The 20,501-nt window shown below is 36.0% G+C and overlaps 1 protein-coding gene across 1 annotated transcript in view; it reads left to right on the top strand.

Moving 5' to 3' along the window:
- Window positions 1–15,205: 15,205 nt before the first annotated feature.
- The window catches only part of Hnmt (histamine N-methyltransferase), a 43,634-nt gene continuing 38,338 nt past the window's right edge, over window positions 15,206–20,501 (top strand). Inside the window, exon 1 of the mRNA XM_046463765.2 lies at window positions 15,206–15,431. Coding sequence (XP_046319721.1) covers window positions 15,295–15,431 — 137 coding nt within the window. The 5' untranslated portion in view covers window positions 15,206–15,294. The remainder of the gene's footprint in view (window positions 15,432–20,501) is intronic.

The raw sequence follows: 20,501 nt of genomic DNA, 5'->3' as shown, positions 1-20,501 counted from the left end.
CAGAAATCACCTATATATTCTGAGTGGGGCTTTAAGAACCAGATTAAAAGCTCAGGACCCATGGGTATTGCATGCATGCACACTACATAAATCCTACTTTTATTCTCTAACCCTCATGGAATCTGATGTCCTCAAGATCTAACACACACTTATTCAATTTCTATCCAGAACCACACTGATAGGGTGTGGAAGAGAGGCATTATCTATTTTAGCAGCCATTAATCAAAAGAATATATAGAACATAGAATGAAAAGGCCCAATGTCTAATCCTAAGAAGGTTAATCCACAATGATACGGATCTGCATTTTAATATATATGGAACATACTATGATTTGAACGGCTGTCTCCTATGCCAAATGCATATGTTGAAACCATAATACCCAAGGTGAGGGTATTAGGAGATGGGGGTAGTCTTTGAGAGGTGATTAAATCATGAGGGCAGAACCCTTACAGGTGAGATTAGTACCCTTATAGATAAGATCACAGAGAGTGACCTTGTCTCTTCCTCCTTGTAAGGACCTGGTAAGAAGGGCCAATTATGAGAGCACAGTTGTCACTTAGACACTGAGTGTGCCAATGTCTCGTTCTTGGGCACTTTAGCCTCTTGATCTGTAAGAAATAAATTTTCGTTGTTTATGAGGTACCCAGTTCATAATATTTTGTTATTATAAACTAGAGCAACTAAGTGCATTTTTTTGATAGGCGTATAATAAAGATTTGAGAAGGATACAATGAGGGAAAGCAAAATGCAATTGGTATTGAGACAGAGATGTTGCTTCTATTTGGGGAATATTAGAAGGTTTTCTGGCCTGTGGAACCGTTGAATTAGGAAGTTCTAAGAAAAGTGCTTTGGTAGAAGATGAATGGAATTTCCAGGGATCAGGAGACATTATGAAATTTAAAAGTGGCCTATTGTTCTTGAGAAAGGATAAAAAGTTTTATAGGTGGTGAACTGTTGACCATGAGAGGAAACTTTCATTCTCAGAATCAAGAGCAGTAGCAGGTATGTACACATAACAGGTTGTTACTTCAGAAAAATTCAATGGTTTGCTTATTCTTTGGAATCTTTCAGCCTGCTCATCTTCTTCCTCTTTCTTACTGTGACTCTATCCCCTATCCCCTTTCCCCTCCTCTTTCCTTAATGGCTGTGTTTGTCACATTCCTTTATTCAGTGAACTGAGGAAAGAGACACACCAAAGTCAAGTAGAGCAGCCGACATGAGACCTATTGAATCAAATGGAAACAGAAAGGAGTGATTCAAAGATACATGATGGGATTTGACATTTTAACCCAAAATGTCACCATCAGAAGTCTTGCTGCATTCCAGCACTGGCTGCAAATTTCATAAGAAATTACTAAGGTATCCAGGTGCAATGGTGCATGCCTGTAGTCCTAGTGACTAGGGGGAGCTGAGGCAGGAAGATTGCAAATTTGAGGCCAGCCTCAGCAACTGAGGCAGAACATATCTTAATGGAATGAAGCTCAGTGGAACAGTGTCTCTTGATTCAATATCTAGTGCCAGTACCACAAAAATAAATAAATAAACAAACAAATAAATAAATAAATTTTAAAAAATGGAAAGAGAAAAAATTGTTAAAGTGTAAAGTATACATATTTGTAGGTAGATGCTCTTTATGTACTAAGCATGTCTCTGTCATGGTCTTCAACCTTTGCACCTCAACAACTGAGATCTTTGTTGTAGCAGGCCCTCATATGCCTGATTAGGTGTGCAGAATCAAGAATCAACAGGAATTCTTCCAACAGTGAAAAGAGGGTCATAAGCCACCAGGTGGCAGTAGTTGTTAAACCTGAATACAAGTCAGGCTTCAGGCCTAGCTTTTGGTTTTATTCACTTTTAAAAAGATAATCTAATCACACATTTCTTATGTAATCAGAAAAAATAGAACTTGTCTTGACTAAAAAAGTCTATATCTATATATAAAAATATATCTATATAAAAATATATCTATACATATAGATAAAGATATATACTTCTATCAGGATCAGTAGCTGCTATGGACCCATAGCATGTTGTTACATATATATCTCAAATTCTCAAAGCACCTGTTTTCATTTGGCATACTTTAGGATTTTACATGTTTGAAAAACATGTAAAATATATATTCTTTTCTATGGGCAATACCATTCCTTTAATTTCCCAAATTAGGCACTTTGAATTATTTTTTGCTCTCCCAATTCTTTAATTATTATTATCCAATTAATCTTTATTTCTTCCAAACCACAATGTTATTATACGAATCTTCTCAAGTAGCTTCTGTTGTTTCTTAACAACACTGAATAGGATGCAAGCAAACCAGAGCTCATAATAACCTAGATCATTCCACCTTTATGAGTATAGAATCATATGGTGGTATACACTAAAGGTACTTCATAAAATTTGTACAAATTTCCGGATGTATAAATTTTAATAGACTGTTATACATAATGAAATATATATACAAATATCAATCACATATATAAAACATATTTAAAATATCAATCACTGATTTCTTAATTATAAATATGCAAACCTATATGAATGAAAATATAAGAGTTATTACCCTCCAATAATTTTATTATTATGGTATCTCTCTACATATAACACCAATTGTAAGTTAAGTCATTCAAAACCTATAAACCTTGGAGTTTTAAAAAATTTATTAAAATTTCAGATTCATCTCAGAATTTAACCACAGAGCCATGGTATAAGATGGTGTTTCCTCTTATGACAAGAACCAGCTTTTTCTTCCACAGGATAAGCTAGTTTGGTTCATTTATATCCAGGACACAAACTTACCAACTAACTTAAGTAATGCTGACAGCAATAATAATTTCATCTTGCATGTAAAGAATGATTTAAAAATGCATACAGTTGCTTTACTGATTATATCATTTGAGCCTCACGGGTATCAAATGAGATTGACAGAAGAATATTAGTTTTATTTTGTATAAAAGAGAATTAAAATTCAGTAGAAATAAAGTATTTGTCCAAGATGACATGGTTAAGGAACAGTAGATATGGGATCTACCTTGGGTCTTCAGACCCCTGGTTACAAACATAAGCTGGACAAACTTTAAGCTATATTTTGTTTCAGAAACTGGAGTTATACAAAAACACACCCAATGCTCAGGCAAACAATACCTTGTCCCTGTGGTATTTCAACCTCATAAAGAAGATTTTTATAAATTCCTTGAAAGACATGATCTAAGTTCTGTTAGAGAATAACAGTCTGAAGGAGGCTGGGAAGGGTATTGCATTGAGAGTTAGGTGGGCCAAGGACCATTCATCTGATGAAATGACTCTTAAGATATCATTGTTACAGGAGGGAATGAGGCCAGCTTAGTTCTGGAGTGGAGCCACCAGCTACCTCCATGTGTTTTCCTCAAATTAAAGGCATTTTCTTCCCTATTTAGAAAGAGGAGATTAGACAAACAGATGGGCATTTGCTCAACTGATTTGCTATTTATACTTTGAAACATATTGAGAAATACTGAATCCACTGCAGAAAGCAAAACATACATTTGGCAAACCAAAGTCTCTTGAGGAAATTTCTCCAGAACTGCTGGGGCCAATATTTCTTGAACTATGTTTGATTAATAGGACTAGAACTGTGTTTTTGTAGTTATCCTTCTTGAATCATCTGTGGAGTGAGACACAGAATAATTAAATGATATTTATCTCTACTTATCACCCTCTTCTCATAAGGAAAAATATGTCTGGATTTTTCTCCTTCAACACAAGGGAGATGAGATCCCAGGCACTATTTTCTGAGTTTGGATTTCAATGTGATAAACTGCCATTTTGGAGGTGGCTTCTGGTTGGGAGAACACTCTGCTGGTCTGTGCTGCTTATTTCAGTTGTTTTTTTCCTAAACCAAGTAAAAAGATAGGAGTGAACCAGTGAGTTCATCAGCATGGAATTAGCTGCAACTCCGACTCTAAAAGACAAACTTCAAGCTGCCTTCCTACCGACACCCTTAGGCAACCACAACAAGAATGTCACTGGGTGCAATCTTGCTGGCCAATTGCTCTGAACCCACAGCAATCTGGCAGAAGGGTATGGACTGAAGCCAGAGATGGAGCTATTATTCATTATCTCAAGTCCAACTTTTCCACATTATGGCCCTGTGACCACAGGCAATTCATTGTTCCAGGCCACGCTTCCTCATCTGCAAACTGTAGGCCATGCAGATTGATGGAGTATTTAAGGATCTAGTTGAAGATTACTGTAAACCATACCAAAGTTTACAAGTATATGCAGTGATTTGTATAATATCCTCCTCTTCTTTCTTCTCTTTGGACTCACAGGGGTCTTGCAAAAAAATTAAATAAATGAAAGATTGCTACTCCTATCCCCTCTCTCTGTGAACCTTTTGCATAGGCATATTGTCCCCACTCTTGAAATGCCCCTTCCCAGGTCTGAATTCTTTTCATCCTCATGATGAAGTTGAGGTATTGACTCACAAGGTAGCTTTTGTTTGTGTGTGTTCAAAAGAAATCAAGGAATAATAGCAAACCCCAGAAAAGGGGGAAACTGAGAAGAGATGGGAAGGAGGCAGGGAGGCAGAGATGTCAAGCCTATTTAGTGACACATCTAATCTAAAGCAAAACCGACACATACTTTCAAAGTTTCAAAATTGATGTTGTTTGCTTACTCATTAAAAAAAAAAATCTACCTACAGTAAAATTCATTCTTTGGGGAGTTTTTACAAATGCCACCACTATGTTCAGAACACAGAATGGTCCCATCACTCCAAAAAATTCCCATTTACCGTTCCTTCGGCAGTCCAACTCCTTACCAACCCCTGCACACCACTGACAGGCTCTCTGTTCTTGTTACAGTTTGAAAATTGAACATGAAAATTTTCCATCTGGGTGGTAGAAGTGGTGTCCCGCTTACCTCAGCTTTGGCTGTGGTCTGGATTTTAGTTGTGCTGTAGCTCATAGTAATAAAGTTCAAAGAAGCGCTATTGTCTACAGAGCATTCCCATCATTGTTTTGGCAAATGCTCTCTTGTCAGGATGCCAAGGGAATGTCCTGGGGGTGGGGAGGATATATTGTGTCTGTAAAAAATGAACAGGATCTCACAGAAAGACCATTTTCAGCACAGAATTGCAACCCTGCTATAAAATTAGAATTGCTTCTCAATGAGAAACAGCCTTTATTAAAGTAAGTACAAATTCTTTCAGGAGAATCCCAGGTTTGATATAAGTTTTAATTAAGTTTCTCAAAAGCTGGAACTCATTTATTCTTCCCTCTGTCTGTCATGTAGCATCAAGGTTCAGAGCCCTGTATTCACTGGAGATCTTTCTTTGAATTCTAATTCCAATTTGAGTTTTTATATATAATTTTGGCTCATTCCTTATTTTGTTTTCTTTTTTTTTCCAGAAATTTTTTGCTTGATTATCATCAATATCTACTTTTTGCCCCCACTTCACTCTGTAAATCTCTCTGGATATAGCCATTAAGAAGTTTGAGCTATCTCCTCTCAATATCGGATTGCACTTAGTATTTTAAATCCAAATTAAACAAAATGAATTCCCCAAACAAATTAAATTCCAATATGTGTTCATTCCTTATCCCGACTAGAGATAAAAAAGGTGATAAAAATGAACCTTAGAAAATTGATTCTAGCAGCAATATTATGAAAAACACGAGAGCTTTTCAGTGTTTATCTGACTGGTGAAAAGTCCACATACTGTGAAGTTTCAGCCAGCTGAAATCCAACCAGCGTTCACATAGCATCCAAACCACTAACAGGCTTTAAAACAGCATGTGTTTGTGGGAGGCAAAAATCAGGGTGTTCTTTTTTCTTTTTCTTTGTTTTGAGGGGAGGGGCCCAGAGTTTTGGAGACAACATAGCCCACAGTTCAATTCAGAATTCCCAAGAAGCAAATTTTCTTCAGGTTACCAAATTAATCCCTAATACCGTCACCATCTTTGACCCAAACTGCACTTTGCTGCTGCCAGAACTGTACCAATGGAAGTATTAATTTGCACAAGTAGAAAAGAGAGGCATTAATTGCACTTTTGTGTATATTGTGTGTCTCCCTTTAACCATATGTTTGTTGACTACAAATTTCACTCAATGACATAAAGTGCAAATGCTGAAACATAACAGCAGTTTGGTTTACAGAAGGTCAGCTTCTGGCTATTTGAATGAACTGGCATCCCCACATGTAATGTTGGATTATAGTAAATACTCAGAATGGAGCTACTTCATCTATAGGCATCAGCTATACTGGAAAACAACTCCCAGAGTTCCATATAGGAAATAATGAAAATAAGTACTGAATACATATGTCTTTTGTTTTTAATTAGCCAGATTGATAACAGATTTTAATTATTTTCTGTTGCCTGTAAGCATATGGATAATTACAATGATCCCATTATGTTTTCCAAATGGTAAATGGATCAGGATGTCATAATTTAGGTTTAAAAATGAAAAATACCTTTGAATTTGAGTTAGGATAGGAAAGGAAGGTTACTAAAGAGTCAGAGAATGAGGAACACAGTGTACCAAATGTCTCAGAAATGCATCTTCCTTCCAACCTGAAATATTAGCCACATCTCTCATTAGCAGATTTAATCTCGAATAATCTTAGGATCTAAGAACTAAGTGCAAGATAGCTAGTTCTCTATTCATTAAGAAACTCAAGCCCAGCTAAGTTAAGCACTTGCTAAAAGTCACACAGGAAAGTAAGCAGGATAGCAAGACAGAAGCAGGGCTCACACACTCCCTTAATTCCTGACTCTCTGTGAGTACTTGACAGGAAGGAACCAAGAGACTCTGCTCAATGCCAACTTGGGAACTGGTGGAGGTGAGAGGAAACCTGAGTGCCTTCTGAAGGTCCATCTGGCAAGTTGTCAAAACCCTGACAGATTCCCAAGAAGTAAGTTTCAGCCAAATACCCTACTCATAAAACAAACTCAATTTTTTTTTGGGGGGGGAGTGGGAATAACATTATCTATTAGCTTTATTTTGTCACAGTATCATTTTTTTAAATTTTTAATTTGTTTCAATTAGTTATACATGCAGAAGAATGCATTTTATACTTTGATATATCATACATAGATGCAATATAATTTTTCATTTTTCTGAGTATACATGTTGTAAAATCACATTAGTTATGCAGTCATATATCCATAAAATAATAATGTCTGTTTCATTCTACTATCCTTACTATCCCAACATTCCTTCCCCTCCCCTCCTTTCACTTCCCTACCTAATCAAAGGTAACTTGATTCTTCTCCTGTGTCCCCCCCCACACTTATTATGAATTAGCAACCACATATTAGGGAAAACATTCAGCCTTTGGTTTGGGGGGATGGGCTTATTTCTCTTAGCATGATATTCTCCAACTCCAATTACCTGCAAGTGCCTTAATTTCATTCTTTAAATCTAAGTAATATTCCATTGAGTGGAATATATAGATATAGATATAGATAGATAGATATCTCATATTTTCTTTATACATTTATCTATTGAAGGGCACCTAGGTTGGTTCCATAGTTTAGCTATTGTGAATTGAGCTTCTATAAACATTGATGTGGCTGTGTCACTGTAGAATACTGATTTTAAGTCTTTGGGGTATAAACCGAGGAGTGGGATAGCTGGGTCAAATGGTGCTGCCATTCCAGGTTTCTGAGGAATCTCTTTCCATAGTGGCTGCACCAATTTGCAGTCCCACCAGCAATGTATGAGTGTACCTTTCCCCCCACATCCTTGCAAACATTTATTGTCATCTGTATTCTTGATGATTGTCATTCTGACTGGAGTAAGATGAAATCTTAGTGTAGTTTTGATTTGCATTTCTCTAATTGCTAGATATGTTGGACACTTTTTCGTATATTTGTTGATGGATTGTATTTCTTCTTCTGTGAAGTGTCTGTTCAGTTCCTTAGCCCATTTGTTGATTGGGGTTTTTCTTTTTTTGGTGTTAAGTTTTTTTTATTTTGTTTTTTTTTTTTTTTAGTTCTTTATGTGTCCTAAAGATTAATGCTTTTTCAGATGAGCATGTGGTAAAGATTTTCTCCCAATCTGTAGGCTCCTAACATTATTAATTGTTTCCTTTGCTGAGAAGAAGCTTTTTAATTTGAATTCATCCCATTTATTGATTCTTGATTTTACATCTTGCACTTTAGGGTCTTGTTAAGGAAGTCAGATCCTAGGGCAACATGGTGAAGATTTGGGACTACTTTTTCCTCCATTAGTCTCAGGGTCACTGTTCTAGTACCTAAGTCTTTGATCCACCTTGAGTTGATTTTTGTGAAGGGTGAGAGATATAGGTTTAATTTCATCTTGCTACATAAGAATTTCAAGTTTTGTCAGCACCATTGACCATTGTTGAGTAAGCTGTCTTTTCTCCAGTGATTGTTTTTGGCCCCTTTGTCTAGTATGAGATAACTGTATTTGTGTGGGTTTGTCTCTGTGTCTTCTATTCCGTGCCACTGGTCTACATGTCTATTTTGGTGCCAATACCATGCCATTTTTGTTATGATATCTCTGTAGTATAATTTAAGATCTGGTATTGTGATGCCTCCTGATTCACTTTTCTTGCTAAGGATTGCTTTGGCTATTCTCGGTCTCTTATTTTTCCAAATAAATTTTATGATTACTTTTTCTATTTATATGAAGAATGTCATTGGGATTTTAATAGGAATTGCACTAAATCTTTATAATGCTCTTGGTAATATGTCCATTTTGACAATATTAATTCTGCCTAATCAGGAACATGGGAGATCTTTCTATCTTTTGAAGTTTTCTACAATTTCCTTCTTTAGTGTTCAGTAGTTTTCATTGTAGAGGTCTTTCACCTCCTTTGTTAGATTGATTTCAGGTATTTTATTTTTTTTTTGAGGCTATTGTGAATGATGGAAAGAAAACTTCAGACCAATATCCCAGATGAACATAGATGCAAAAATTCTCAATCCTCCAATAGTCCCAGAGAGGTGATGGTCATAGTCCACCCTCTCAGCCTTTAAGTTTTCATGAATACTAGCTTTCCTTTGACTTTAGCTGTCATAATAGCTATTCTTATTTACAGCATTTTATTGTGATTATCTAGCAATCGATTAACACTATGTTCCAAATATTTTGTTTTATGTTTTTCTTTATAAAATAAACTTTCACAACAAAATAATGCAGTAGGTACTTGTGCTGGTCATTGCCTATTTACTACTGCATCCATATCTTGTCCTTCCCCTTCACTGTTCAGTACTTTCAGGGGTTGAATCCTACAAATTACATCATCCAAGCTTTCTTGCCAACTGGTTTTCAATTGGTTTTAGTCATGGAAAAACTTGTAGACATGATAGGGTAGGAAGAGGGGGGATGCTCAGTACTTCTGCCCATTTCCTTCTGTTTCGGTAGCATTTCTAAGAGAGGTTGTGTCCCTCCATTGTTTTAGCTCCTCATAGGGCAGCTCAGGCTCTGGAGCTTTGGTAACACCATGTTCTGCTTTTGTACCTCAAACCCTACAGGCAGTAGGAACATCCCGTCCTGGCGGGTTGCTTCACCACCCCAGTTTGTACTTTCAACTCTTCCAACACTTTTATAATAGTGAGTTCTCAGTGCTAAAAATCCCCTATGGATCAACTGACATAGATTCTATCATTTGGATTGGAACCTGATTGATATCACTGTCTTCATCTTATGATTGAAGGAACCCAAAGATTAGAGAGATCTGTCTTATACCAGAGTTTACTGTGTGCTAGGCACTATGCAGAACACTACTACTTATAATTTTATTTAATTCTCATTACATATTGAGGTAAGTATTATTATCTCTATTTCACATATAAGAAAATAAAGCTCAAGTAGCATAAATAACCTGCAATATGTCATCCTGGTATCTGTTAGACCTAGGAGCTATGCTTAGATCAGTCCCTAGATCATCAGAAGGGTGATTAACTAAGAGATACTGGGAAATATTGCTTCTTCTTCTAATGTTCACCATACACAATGATTAGTCATAGTCCTTAGAAAGCTCATGCTAGAGACTGGAGTAAAGAAGCCTCTATTGTAATACCACAATTCAGTAATTTAAGTTCATTATAGCTGCTTTGCAAATACTCACAGGGTTAACAGCAGTGTTGTGCTGCTAATTGTTGAACAAGGTGTTCTTCCAGTAGAGGGGAAAAAAAAGTTCTGATCCATAAACATGCCAATTTCCATGGCATAAGTATTTTCACCATGATTTTCCATTGAAAAATATATGCGAGAATATTTCTACCAGCTTTATTTACAAGAACTAAATTTCTTAGCTCAAATGTTCATTAAGTGAAAAATGATTTTAAAAATTGTGAAATATTTATATAATGCAATAATGTACATTGTTAAAAAAAATGAGCAAACTGCTGATATACCAAAAAAAAAAAGGGTAAATTTCAAAAGAATACATTCCATATGTCCCTTTTACATGAAATTCGAGAACAGACAAAATTAATCTGTAGAAATAAAAGTCAAAATTATGGTTATCTGTGAAGTGGAGGCAGTTACTATATATTGAAAGCAAGAGCTAATCTTCTATAAAACTGGAAATACTTGTCTCCATTTTTATCTGAGTGGTGTTTATATGGGTATATTTATATATGAAACTTCCTCAATGTGTATACTTGAGACTTGTGTTTTTATTCTACTTAATCTATGCTTTTATCTTTTAAAACAGAGTTCTCTCTGGGTTCTGTGGATATGTGTATCCTTTCTAGTCTTGGGTTATGCACAGGCAGAGCCTCCCCAGTAGAAAAGAGTTCTCACCCAGCATGTACTTGAGCACATCCTTTTCACCAAGTAACACAGAGGTTTGCTTACATTACCTGTCTATAAAAATTCCTCTCAGAGCCCAGCAGCAGATCCCCAATATACCCTAGACCTACTTCTTAAGGCAGTCTTAGGGTGAGAAGTTTGCATAGTTTGTAACATGGACTCATAGGCTTAGCTTGTTGTTGTTATTATTATTAATGTTGTTTTGCTTTGATAGTTTTCCACTTATAACAACATCCAGGATCTAAATACTTTCTAATCTGGAAGGGAATATAGACCTTTCCAGGTGAAATTATAGAGTTTTTACTTATTAAATAGCACTTAGTTCTCAGACTATTTCTTGTCTCCATACTTGTTCCTTCCTTGTTTCCTTTCTTAAACATTTCAGATAGCTTTTGGCCTTTAGAATACCACTACTTACTTTGTGTGTGTGTGTGTGTGTGTTTTAGTTGTAGATGGACACAATATCTTTATTTATTTATGTTTATGTGGTGCTGAGGATCGAACCCAGGGTCTCACACCTGCGAGGCAAGTGCTCTACCACTGAGCTACAGCCCCAGCCCCAGCCCCACTACTTACTCTTATATAGCTTTAACACCATTTGTTCATCTTTTGTTACTCTTTTCTTTCTCAACTAATTATCCCTCAATTATTTCTTCTGAGTCATTTGGTTTGATATGTCGCTGATTGGGTATTTGGGAGCTTTTTTTTTTTTTTTTTTTTGGTTCCATTTTGAGTTACTTGAAACAAAGCTATTATAAATTCTACATTAATAAAGTGAAATTGAAACAACTATGTCATTAAAAATAACAAGATGCATGGCATTATTACCAACTGCATGACCTTCATCAATTCACATTGGTAAAACTTGGCTAATAACATTTTAAATAAAACCAAGGGGCCACTTACCCAGAAACTTACCTTTAGGTTAATATTTTTACAATTTACTGGGTAGTCTTTGGTTATAGTGAACTTCAAAGAATCTCAAAGATTGTCTACCCTACCTTCTTTTCAAATTTTTTATATATGGAAACAAAGAAGTATAGAAGTTATATCACTGGCATCATCATAAGAAACTAAGCTTGTATAACATCAAGACTCCTTGCTTCTTGATTTATTTCCACACTATGAGAAAGTTAGCCAAATGTTGGGGGCAGGGGTTCATTGCTGAAATCCATTCTATTTACCTGAAATTGCCAGTCTAATCCAGCTCTAAAATTATTTTAGTACAGTTTTTAAACTTTAATTTTGACTGATACACACAAAAATAAAAAAAATTTACATGTTAGTTAGGTACCCTGTGACGTTTCAACTGTAAAATAGTAGGTACTATGATTTCAAATCTCCCCTTGAGACTGAATTTGGGTCAATCTGCCTATTAAATTTCAAATAAAACACTAAAGTAACTAAAACAGACAATTTGTTGAAAACACCTCCCTCCTCCATTCTTGTGAAGAAAAAAGAAATTTGAGTTTTTAAAATTATTTCATTAAGATAATATAATAATTTTGGCATCTTCTTCTAGACAGGCACATGGATAGAAGATAGGTTGATGAATAGATAGGTGAAGAAATATATAAAAGGTAGACAGATGGAGCTCATACTATTTAGAACATGAGCATAAAACTAAATATAAATATCCAGACCAAAAAAAAAAAAAAAAAAAAACAGTGTTCAGAAGACTAAAGGTGAATGGAGATATCCGGATGATATTGTGAACAATAAAATGAGTCCTGAAGATTTCGTTATTGTTTTTTTTTTTTCCTTTTCTTTTGTTCATTTATTTATTTTTTTGGCTTAGCACACCCAGAGCAGGAATAAATAAGGGGAAGCCTTTGTTTTTTTGTTTGTTCTGATCTAGCACAGATGTTATCCTATTCATAGGTGATAGGAAGAATAAAGAATTACTCCGCTCTTCTTGCTCCTCCTTATTTAACAGGGAAAATAATCTTCATATTGGAAAGATTCAGAGAAGTGGGCCTTATACTCAAACATGAATTCGAATCCATATGTTGCTTTTAGAGTCAGGGATTTTGTGCAACTTATCTGCCCTAAGTCTCACTTCAGTAGTAGTTCTAACCCCAGAGGTTTAGGAGTATTAAATGAGATAATGCATAACAGCGGTTATGATACAGGGGATGGAAACCCCAAATAGGTAAGAAAATAAAAAAGACTTTTAAATTAGACAATATTTTAGCATTAGGAAGACTTACACCCCAGTGTGCTGCTAAAACTTGAAAAAGCAAAAGTGATACTATTGCCAGTAACCTTTGAGAAGTTGTTGCAAATGCTAGATATGTTAGCTTACTGCTCCAATTTTCAAAAGGGAGGGAAAGGAGGATTCTCAAGATTTGGTAATTCTAAACAGTCAGATAGAAGTTTTAACCCCCACAAAAATTCCAGATGGTTTTAGATTATGAAACAGATATTCTATGTGAAAATATTTTGAAGGAAATTGCGATTACTGAAACTGGAGCCTAATCCAATGCAAAAGTCATGCTGAAAACAAGACTTTCTCTTTTTGTTTTTATTTTTATTTATTTATTTTTTTGAGCAGCTCTAATACTAATCAGAGAATGCCACAGACACATAGTAAATCTGCTCAAGGGCCTGTGACAAAGGTGACATGAACTTTCAATATACTAATGCATGTTACAAATACCCAGACGAAAATACTTGATATAATGCTTTCTAAATTATTTGACTACATAGCCCATTTTCTGCAAAGCATCTAATAAAGTCTTAAAGAAATTGGATTGGGCAGAACATGAGGACACAACAGACTAAGCCCAGCAGTAGTAGCCTCTATTGGTCAGGCAGCCTTTGCTGTGTTGTGTTTATTTACAAATGCCGCCCCCTCCACACTTCTTTTTTTAAAGGAACCCAGACAAACTATAATTTTTTCAAAGAAGGAAACCAGAGTAACGAATTATATAAAGATATACCTTCCTAAAAGCAAGAATTATAAACCCTGGGAGAGACACCTGGGAACGAGGTTGTGGTAAAAATCAATTGCAAAATATTCAATGAATGTTATATGGGGAAGGAATTGAATCCAGTGTGTTTCCTTAAGCAACCAAAAATAAGAGTACTATTTAGAAGTTACATACAGGCAGATTCTGGCTAAATATAAAGATTTTTGTGAAAGTACTTGTCCTAGGACTTAACAGTCTAGAATTATACATCAACCCTGACACTTCTTAGATAGGAATTCTTGAACAAATCACTCAACTTCTTAGAAACCCAGTCTTCTTATCTGTACTGTGGGGAAGCTCATGGAGGCACAGAAAAGAATAAATCTCATGCTAAGTTTGAAAAGAATCACACACCGTTCCTGGCACAGATGAAGAGCTCCATAAGCGGAATTATTAGCACTACGAGTAACATGTGAAGCTACCCCAAAATGAAAAGGATGGAGTCCATCTGACAGTAGAGAAAAGCTCAATAGTGGAATTACATAAGCATATTTTTTAATCTTTCAAAAAAAAAATAAATGAATTTTAATTTAATTAGGTCAATCGGATTAATTCAATTGATCAATTGTGTAAATTAATTTAACTAATCTCATGAAAATCAAAGAGGCATCAATAGAGTAGAGGAAAGGAAAGAAGGGGAGTGAAGAGGGGAAGAAAACGAGAAATACTGGGGAAATAATATATATATTTTATTTTATATATAATATAGTACATTATGTTGCTATATTGCATGCAGATATGAATATGTAACAATGAATCCCACCATTCTGTACAACTATAATGCACCAATTTTATAAAAGGGGGAAAAAAATGGAAAGCTGATTGGGCAACCAAAAGAAAGTAGGTGTGACTAAGTTCCGATCCCTTTGAGCTTGCAGTCACACTGAGCCTGGAAGTTAAAGGCCACTATAGTAAACAACCATAAGGCAAGGATAAAAGCCTTCAAAGTTGCAAGAGGCTCAGAAATTACCAGAACAGATGATTTTTGAGGGAAAGATGGAAGGCTTCATGCTACCTTCTCGTTAATAATTCTCATTGTCCTCCTTGAGTTAAGAGACTTGCAGAGTTACACCGAATCAATCAACACTTCAAGAAATGCAGCAGGTGGACTTTTGTCAAAGGTTTCAGCAGCCCTAGATTTCTAAAAGTGGTGTCCAGCCTTGTAGCTGTCCTGTTTATCCCCCTGTTTTGTTGTCTTAAACAGCCACTTTCCCATTTGGAACCTGGAGCTGCTGCTGACAAAACAGGAAGTGATTTGAATGCAATCTGCTTTTGTGGGTTTCTGGACTTCAGGAGTTTTAAAACAAGTTTTAGCTGTTGCCAAAAGTGCCTTGCTTTACTTCCTCTATTTCTTATAGAAAAAAAAAAAGTGCAACCCTGTAGGGGTTAAAGTATTGGCACAAAGTACAGAACAAATGCTGACTTAATGAATGTGCTTAGCTTTTTTTTTTTTGAAAGAAAACATTGGGGGTGGGGAGAGAAAAAGGGAACTGGGAAGAGAAGGAGAGGAAGTTAAACCTTGCTTCCCTCCCTATCTTCCTTAGAAAACCCAATATGGCATCTTCCATGAGGAGCTTGTTCTCTGACCACAGCAGATATGTTGAATCTTTTCGGAGGTTTCTCGACAATTCCACGGAACACCAGTGCATGCAGGAATTCATGGACAAGGAGCTGCCAGGCATAATAGCAAGGTAACAAAAAGGGACGTGTTTGTCAAAGGGACAAGCCTGGGATCACTGTGCGCCAGTGATAGATGGGCTGAGCCCAGCCCCGCAGGCTGGGCGCGGGGATAAGGGGAGTTGCTGATAGCAGCTCCTAGCAGCTCCCCCTCTGCCTCTCCTCATGCCCTCTCCTGCCTGTCTCCTGCAGTGCTTTGGTTAGACGTTCTCTTTGCTTTAAACACTCAAAGGCTCCTATTTGTGCTGTATTTCCAGCTGCACAGAGATAAGTGTTAACTCTTTGAAGGCACAAAATCCATGTTCATGGGAAAACATAAGATACAAATCTTTGTAGTCAGATTTTTCAGCCCTCCTCCAGATTTTTACATTTCAAAAAAGTCCCAAATGGAATACAGTATTCTTTTCATTAGAATCAAATACAAATAATTGCAAAATGCCATTGACTCCTGAGAATTGAGTGGGTACCTCTCAGTTCTCATCATAATATGCATTTAAATTCATTTTCCTTTGTCCCTTATAGTTATCAGTCTTCAAAATATTGTCTTTTCCTTTCAACTTAGTATTAGCAATGTGGTCCTTGAAAAAGAGCATTTTCTCATTATCAGTGAAACCGAACTGACTAGTTTTCTTTCTCCCAGACTCACCCTCCTTTTTTTTTTTTTTTTTTTTTTTTTTTTGGTGTGTGATTAATGTGTTCAATTTGTGCCAGAGCTGATAAGCATTATGAGAGTAACAGATTCCACATGCTAAAGATAATCAAATCACCTATCTGGGGATGAATTGCTACAACTCCCTCTGCTTCAGGAAATAATGATGGAAAACTGGGAAGAAATGATTGACTGTGGATCCAATTTGCAGACAGCAAAGGAATGTGATATTTTATTGTTTGCTAATTTCTCTATTACAGGCCTGACATTCTCTCACCACAGCAGTATCAGGGTCTGATCAGAGCAGACATTGTTGGATGTATGTGGAATTCTACTATCTCCATTATATTGGAAATTTTTATTCAATTTTCATTACAGAGTTTACTTTTTAAATGCTGCTTCTAAAAAATAACAGTATTACATAATGTATTAAGATTAATATGTAATGGAGTAATGATATAAAAATCAAAGTAGATAGTAAAGACAGATAAATTCTTATTTAGGAACTAATTATACATTATTTCTTTAGGTCTTTTTGCTCATTTCTAAAATTAAAGATAATGATTTAATTTCTGCATTCTTTTCCAGCCCTAAAAGAACACATTCCTTTCTTTAGCTTATCCAGATCCTTGGCTTTCTAAAGCCACACAACTTTTTCTGAAAAGGTACCTTGGATCAATATAACATAATCAATAATTAATGATGGATGCCCCTTCCCCTCCCCTGTCTTCAAAGAATATCCAGATCTAACTGGAATGTTGAAAGTTAATTTTTGAAAGGCTGATGAATTTTCAAAGTCATAACTAAATTTGCATTATAATGGCAATATAGAGTTAGGAATGCCTGAGTAAAAATGTCCTTCATTAAGAAAGTAAATTTTTCCTGAAAGTAATGTTTGAAATTTGACTTTAATTGAAGGGACTTTAAAGATTTTGCTTGAGGTTGTTTATAAGTTATGAGGCACTAAAAAGTGGTTCAGAACTTCACTGTGTATGTAAGGGTAGGGTTGGCTGTTAATTGGGTGTGGACTCAGCCTATTGAATTTAACATTTTTATTAGAACAAGACATGTTCATATTTTAAAAAGTCAGATGGTTCTAAAAAGCTTATAGTAACAACAACAAATCGTAGTCTTCTATCCTTCCCACTCTCCAAAAGCAATCACTTCCAAACCTCAAAATATTTTGTTGCTCATGGAATTTTTTCATAATCTAAAATACATATAATTCTTTTATTTCTTAATTTTGTTCTACTAAAATAACTAACTAAACATACATTTTCCCTGCCGCAGTCCGGCTGCATCAAAATAACCGGGGGGTGACGAGCAACTTGTGTAGATTGATACAGCAGGAGTGAGAGCCAGTTTATTGTAGGACAGGAGGGGTATATATACATTACACACAGCTTATCTTAATTAACATAAACTAGATACAGCAGTCAACCAATAAGGAATCTCCACACTTAATGGCTAGCTGGTTACTTCACAAACCATTCCCTCTGGCAAAATGCCAGGCACCATCCTGACTTGTTTACAGACTCTAACATTTCCCCATCTATTATGTCCAATTGTTTGGTTAAATAATTTGAGTGTCTATACCATTTTTTCTGTTTACATATTATTCATAATTGAACAATATTTATACGCATTACATTTATTTTTCATGTACAACTTTGGGTCTTGCCTATAATTGACAATGATTGTCTGGATTTTGGATTTTTATGTTTCTATTACTACAATGATGCCCAAGCAGCAATTGCTAAAAATAATGTATTTAGTTTTCTCATGGAAACATCTTTTCTGGAGCCTTCTGTTCTTTTCTGCAGTCTGGGAAGATTTGCTTTTGGCTGGCTATATAGCTATTGATGAGGGAATGTGTTTAATATTCTAGAAATTTTTTTCTCTTCAGTATTTGATTTCCTGATGATAGATTGGTGGATTTCAGGCCTTTCTTTCTGGATATCTTTAGTCCGCCCCCCCCCCCCTTTTTTTAACCTGAGCTAAAGTTGTAAGAACTTTAAGGGTGAATGAGTGGTGGTAAGCTTTGTGAAATTTTTATATTTAAAAATGCCTTTACTCTCTGTTTATCCCCATAGATAGTTTGACTGGGTATAATACTCTACTGAAAATGATTTGTATCATAAATTTATTTTCTGTTTTTCATTTGGGGAGATACCCAACTACCCAAGAAGTCTCTCTCTCTCTCTCTCTCTCTCTCTCTATATATATATATATATATATATATGATCAATAATAATAAGGTACTAAAAAGTGGTTAGTACCCTATTTGTCTATGTATGGGTAGGGTTATTGAGTGAGTGGCTCACAGTGGTAATTGAATATAGACTCAGTTCTTTCCTGGGAGATCCTCAGGTACATAGAAGTTTACTACTCAGATTGCTTGTTTCCCCAAAGAGTAAATCTCCAATTTCTTTTCTGGGGTTGGAGGGTGGAGTAGGGTTCAAGGGTTGGTTATAGTATATAGTTGTCAGTAGTCAAGTTTGTTATTGTTGTTACATATAAAACATATGTTTCTTTGCCTCAGTAATACCAAGTGTTCAGTAATTATTTGTTACCATTTTAATATATTTAATGGGACAATAATAGTATCTTACTCACAGAGGAGTAAGTTGTGAGGATTCCAAAAGTTAATTCATGTAAATCACTTAGCTATGTCCAGAATCACAGTAATTGCTAGCAAATGTTGAGTGCTTGCCACAGAAATATAGAAATATATTTCTAAGAGATTTAGATGAATTAAATAATTTAATACAACTCCTATATGACTTAGATACAATTATTAACAACCTTGTGAGGTAGGTGATATTATTACCTTGTTTAACAGAGAGGTCAAATAAGTTGCTCAAGGTAACATATCAGTAAGCTGGGATTTCAGCCTGGATGCTCTGCTCCATAGTCCCCCTGTGCTATCCACAGATATAAGCATTTTTAAAAAGGAGCACAAGATATAGTTAGATGAAGGTGAGTATACTAAGCCTCATGATTATAACGTGGCAGTTGATTGGAACTGTCTTTTTCTCTAGCCTTCCTTGCTTCTTCCAGAACCAGGGTCCACCTGTCCCATTCTGTTGCTCCATGAAGACTCCTTCCCTTGAGCTGTATCAAAGGTGTTTATCAACCCACAGTCCAAATGTTGCTGAAAGCTCAGACCTTGTCCCTGGTACCAATCCAATAATGAGGACATGGTTTTGAGACAAAGGAAAAAGAAGGTTTATTCTTTGCTAGCAAAGGAGAAATACAGGGGACTCCTGTCCCAGAGCCTGTGATTCTGCCCCTCAGCCGGAACAGGGAGCTTTTATTTTATTTTATTTATTTTTTTGTAGTTGTAAATGGACGGAATGCCTTTATTTATTTATTTTTAATTTTTTTATTCTAACTTGTTATATATGACAGTGGAATGCATTACAATTCATATTACACATATAGAGCACAATTTTTTATATCTCTGGTTGTATACAAAGTATCTTCACACCATTCAGGTCTTCATACATGTACTTTGGATAATGATGTCCATCTCATTCTACCATCATTGTCTAACCCCCTGCTCCTTCCCTTCCCCTCCCATCCCTTTACCCTATATAGAGTTCCTCTGTTCCTCCCATGCTCCCTTTCCCTACCCCACTACGAATCAGCTTCTTTGTATCAGAGAAAACATTCGGCATTTGGTTTTTTGGGGATTGGCTAACTTCACTTAGCATTATCTTCTCCAACTCCATCTATTTACCAGCAAATGCCATAATTTTATTCTCTTTTATTGCTGAGTAATATTCCATTGTGTATATATATCACATTTTTTAATCCATTCATTTGCTGAAGGGCATCTAGGTTGGTTCCACAATTTAGCTATTGTGAATTGTGCTGCTATAAACATTGATGTGGCTGTGTCTCTGTAGTATGCTCTTTTTAAGTCCTATGGGTATAGACCCAGGAGAGGGATAGCTGGGTCAAGTGGTGGTTCCATTCCAAGTTTTCCGAGGAATCTCCATACTGCTTTCCATATTGGCTAAACCAATTTGCAGTCTCAGCAATGTATGATTGTGCCTTTTCCCCCACACCCTCTCCAACACTTATTGTTTGTACAGAATGCCTTTATTTTATTTGTTTATTTTTATGTGGTGTTAAGGATCAAACCCAGTGCCTCACACATGCTAGGCAAGCACTCTGCCACTGAGCTACAGCCCCAGCCTAGAACGGGGCTTCTAAAGTGTTGATTCAAAGGCTACCTTCTGCATGTTCTCTGTTGGAATTGTAATTCACTTGTTAATTTGGAAGATAGTCATTTCTGAGATCTTCTGGCACCTTCCCCAACATCTGGATTACTTTGTTCCTATAGCGGGTGTGTACTCAGGGACAGATAAATTTATTGAGGATGGGGAGGAAAGGTAATACAGTTTCCCTGAGATTAGGGAGGGGGAGA

The sequence above is a fragment of the Marmota monax genome, unplaced genomic scaffold (genome assembly GCF_021218885.2).
Source record: "Marmota monax isolate L192 unplaced genomic scaffold, Marmota_monax_Labrador192_F-V1.1 WCK01_AAM20220418_F8-fsc00034, whole genome shotgun sequence".
Taxonomy (NCBI): Eukaryota; Metazoa; Chordata; class Mammalia; order Rodentia; family Sciuridae; genus Marmota; species Marmota monax.
This window is presented reverse-complemented; position numbering and strand designations above follow the sequence as displayed.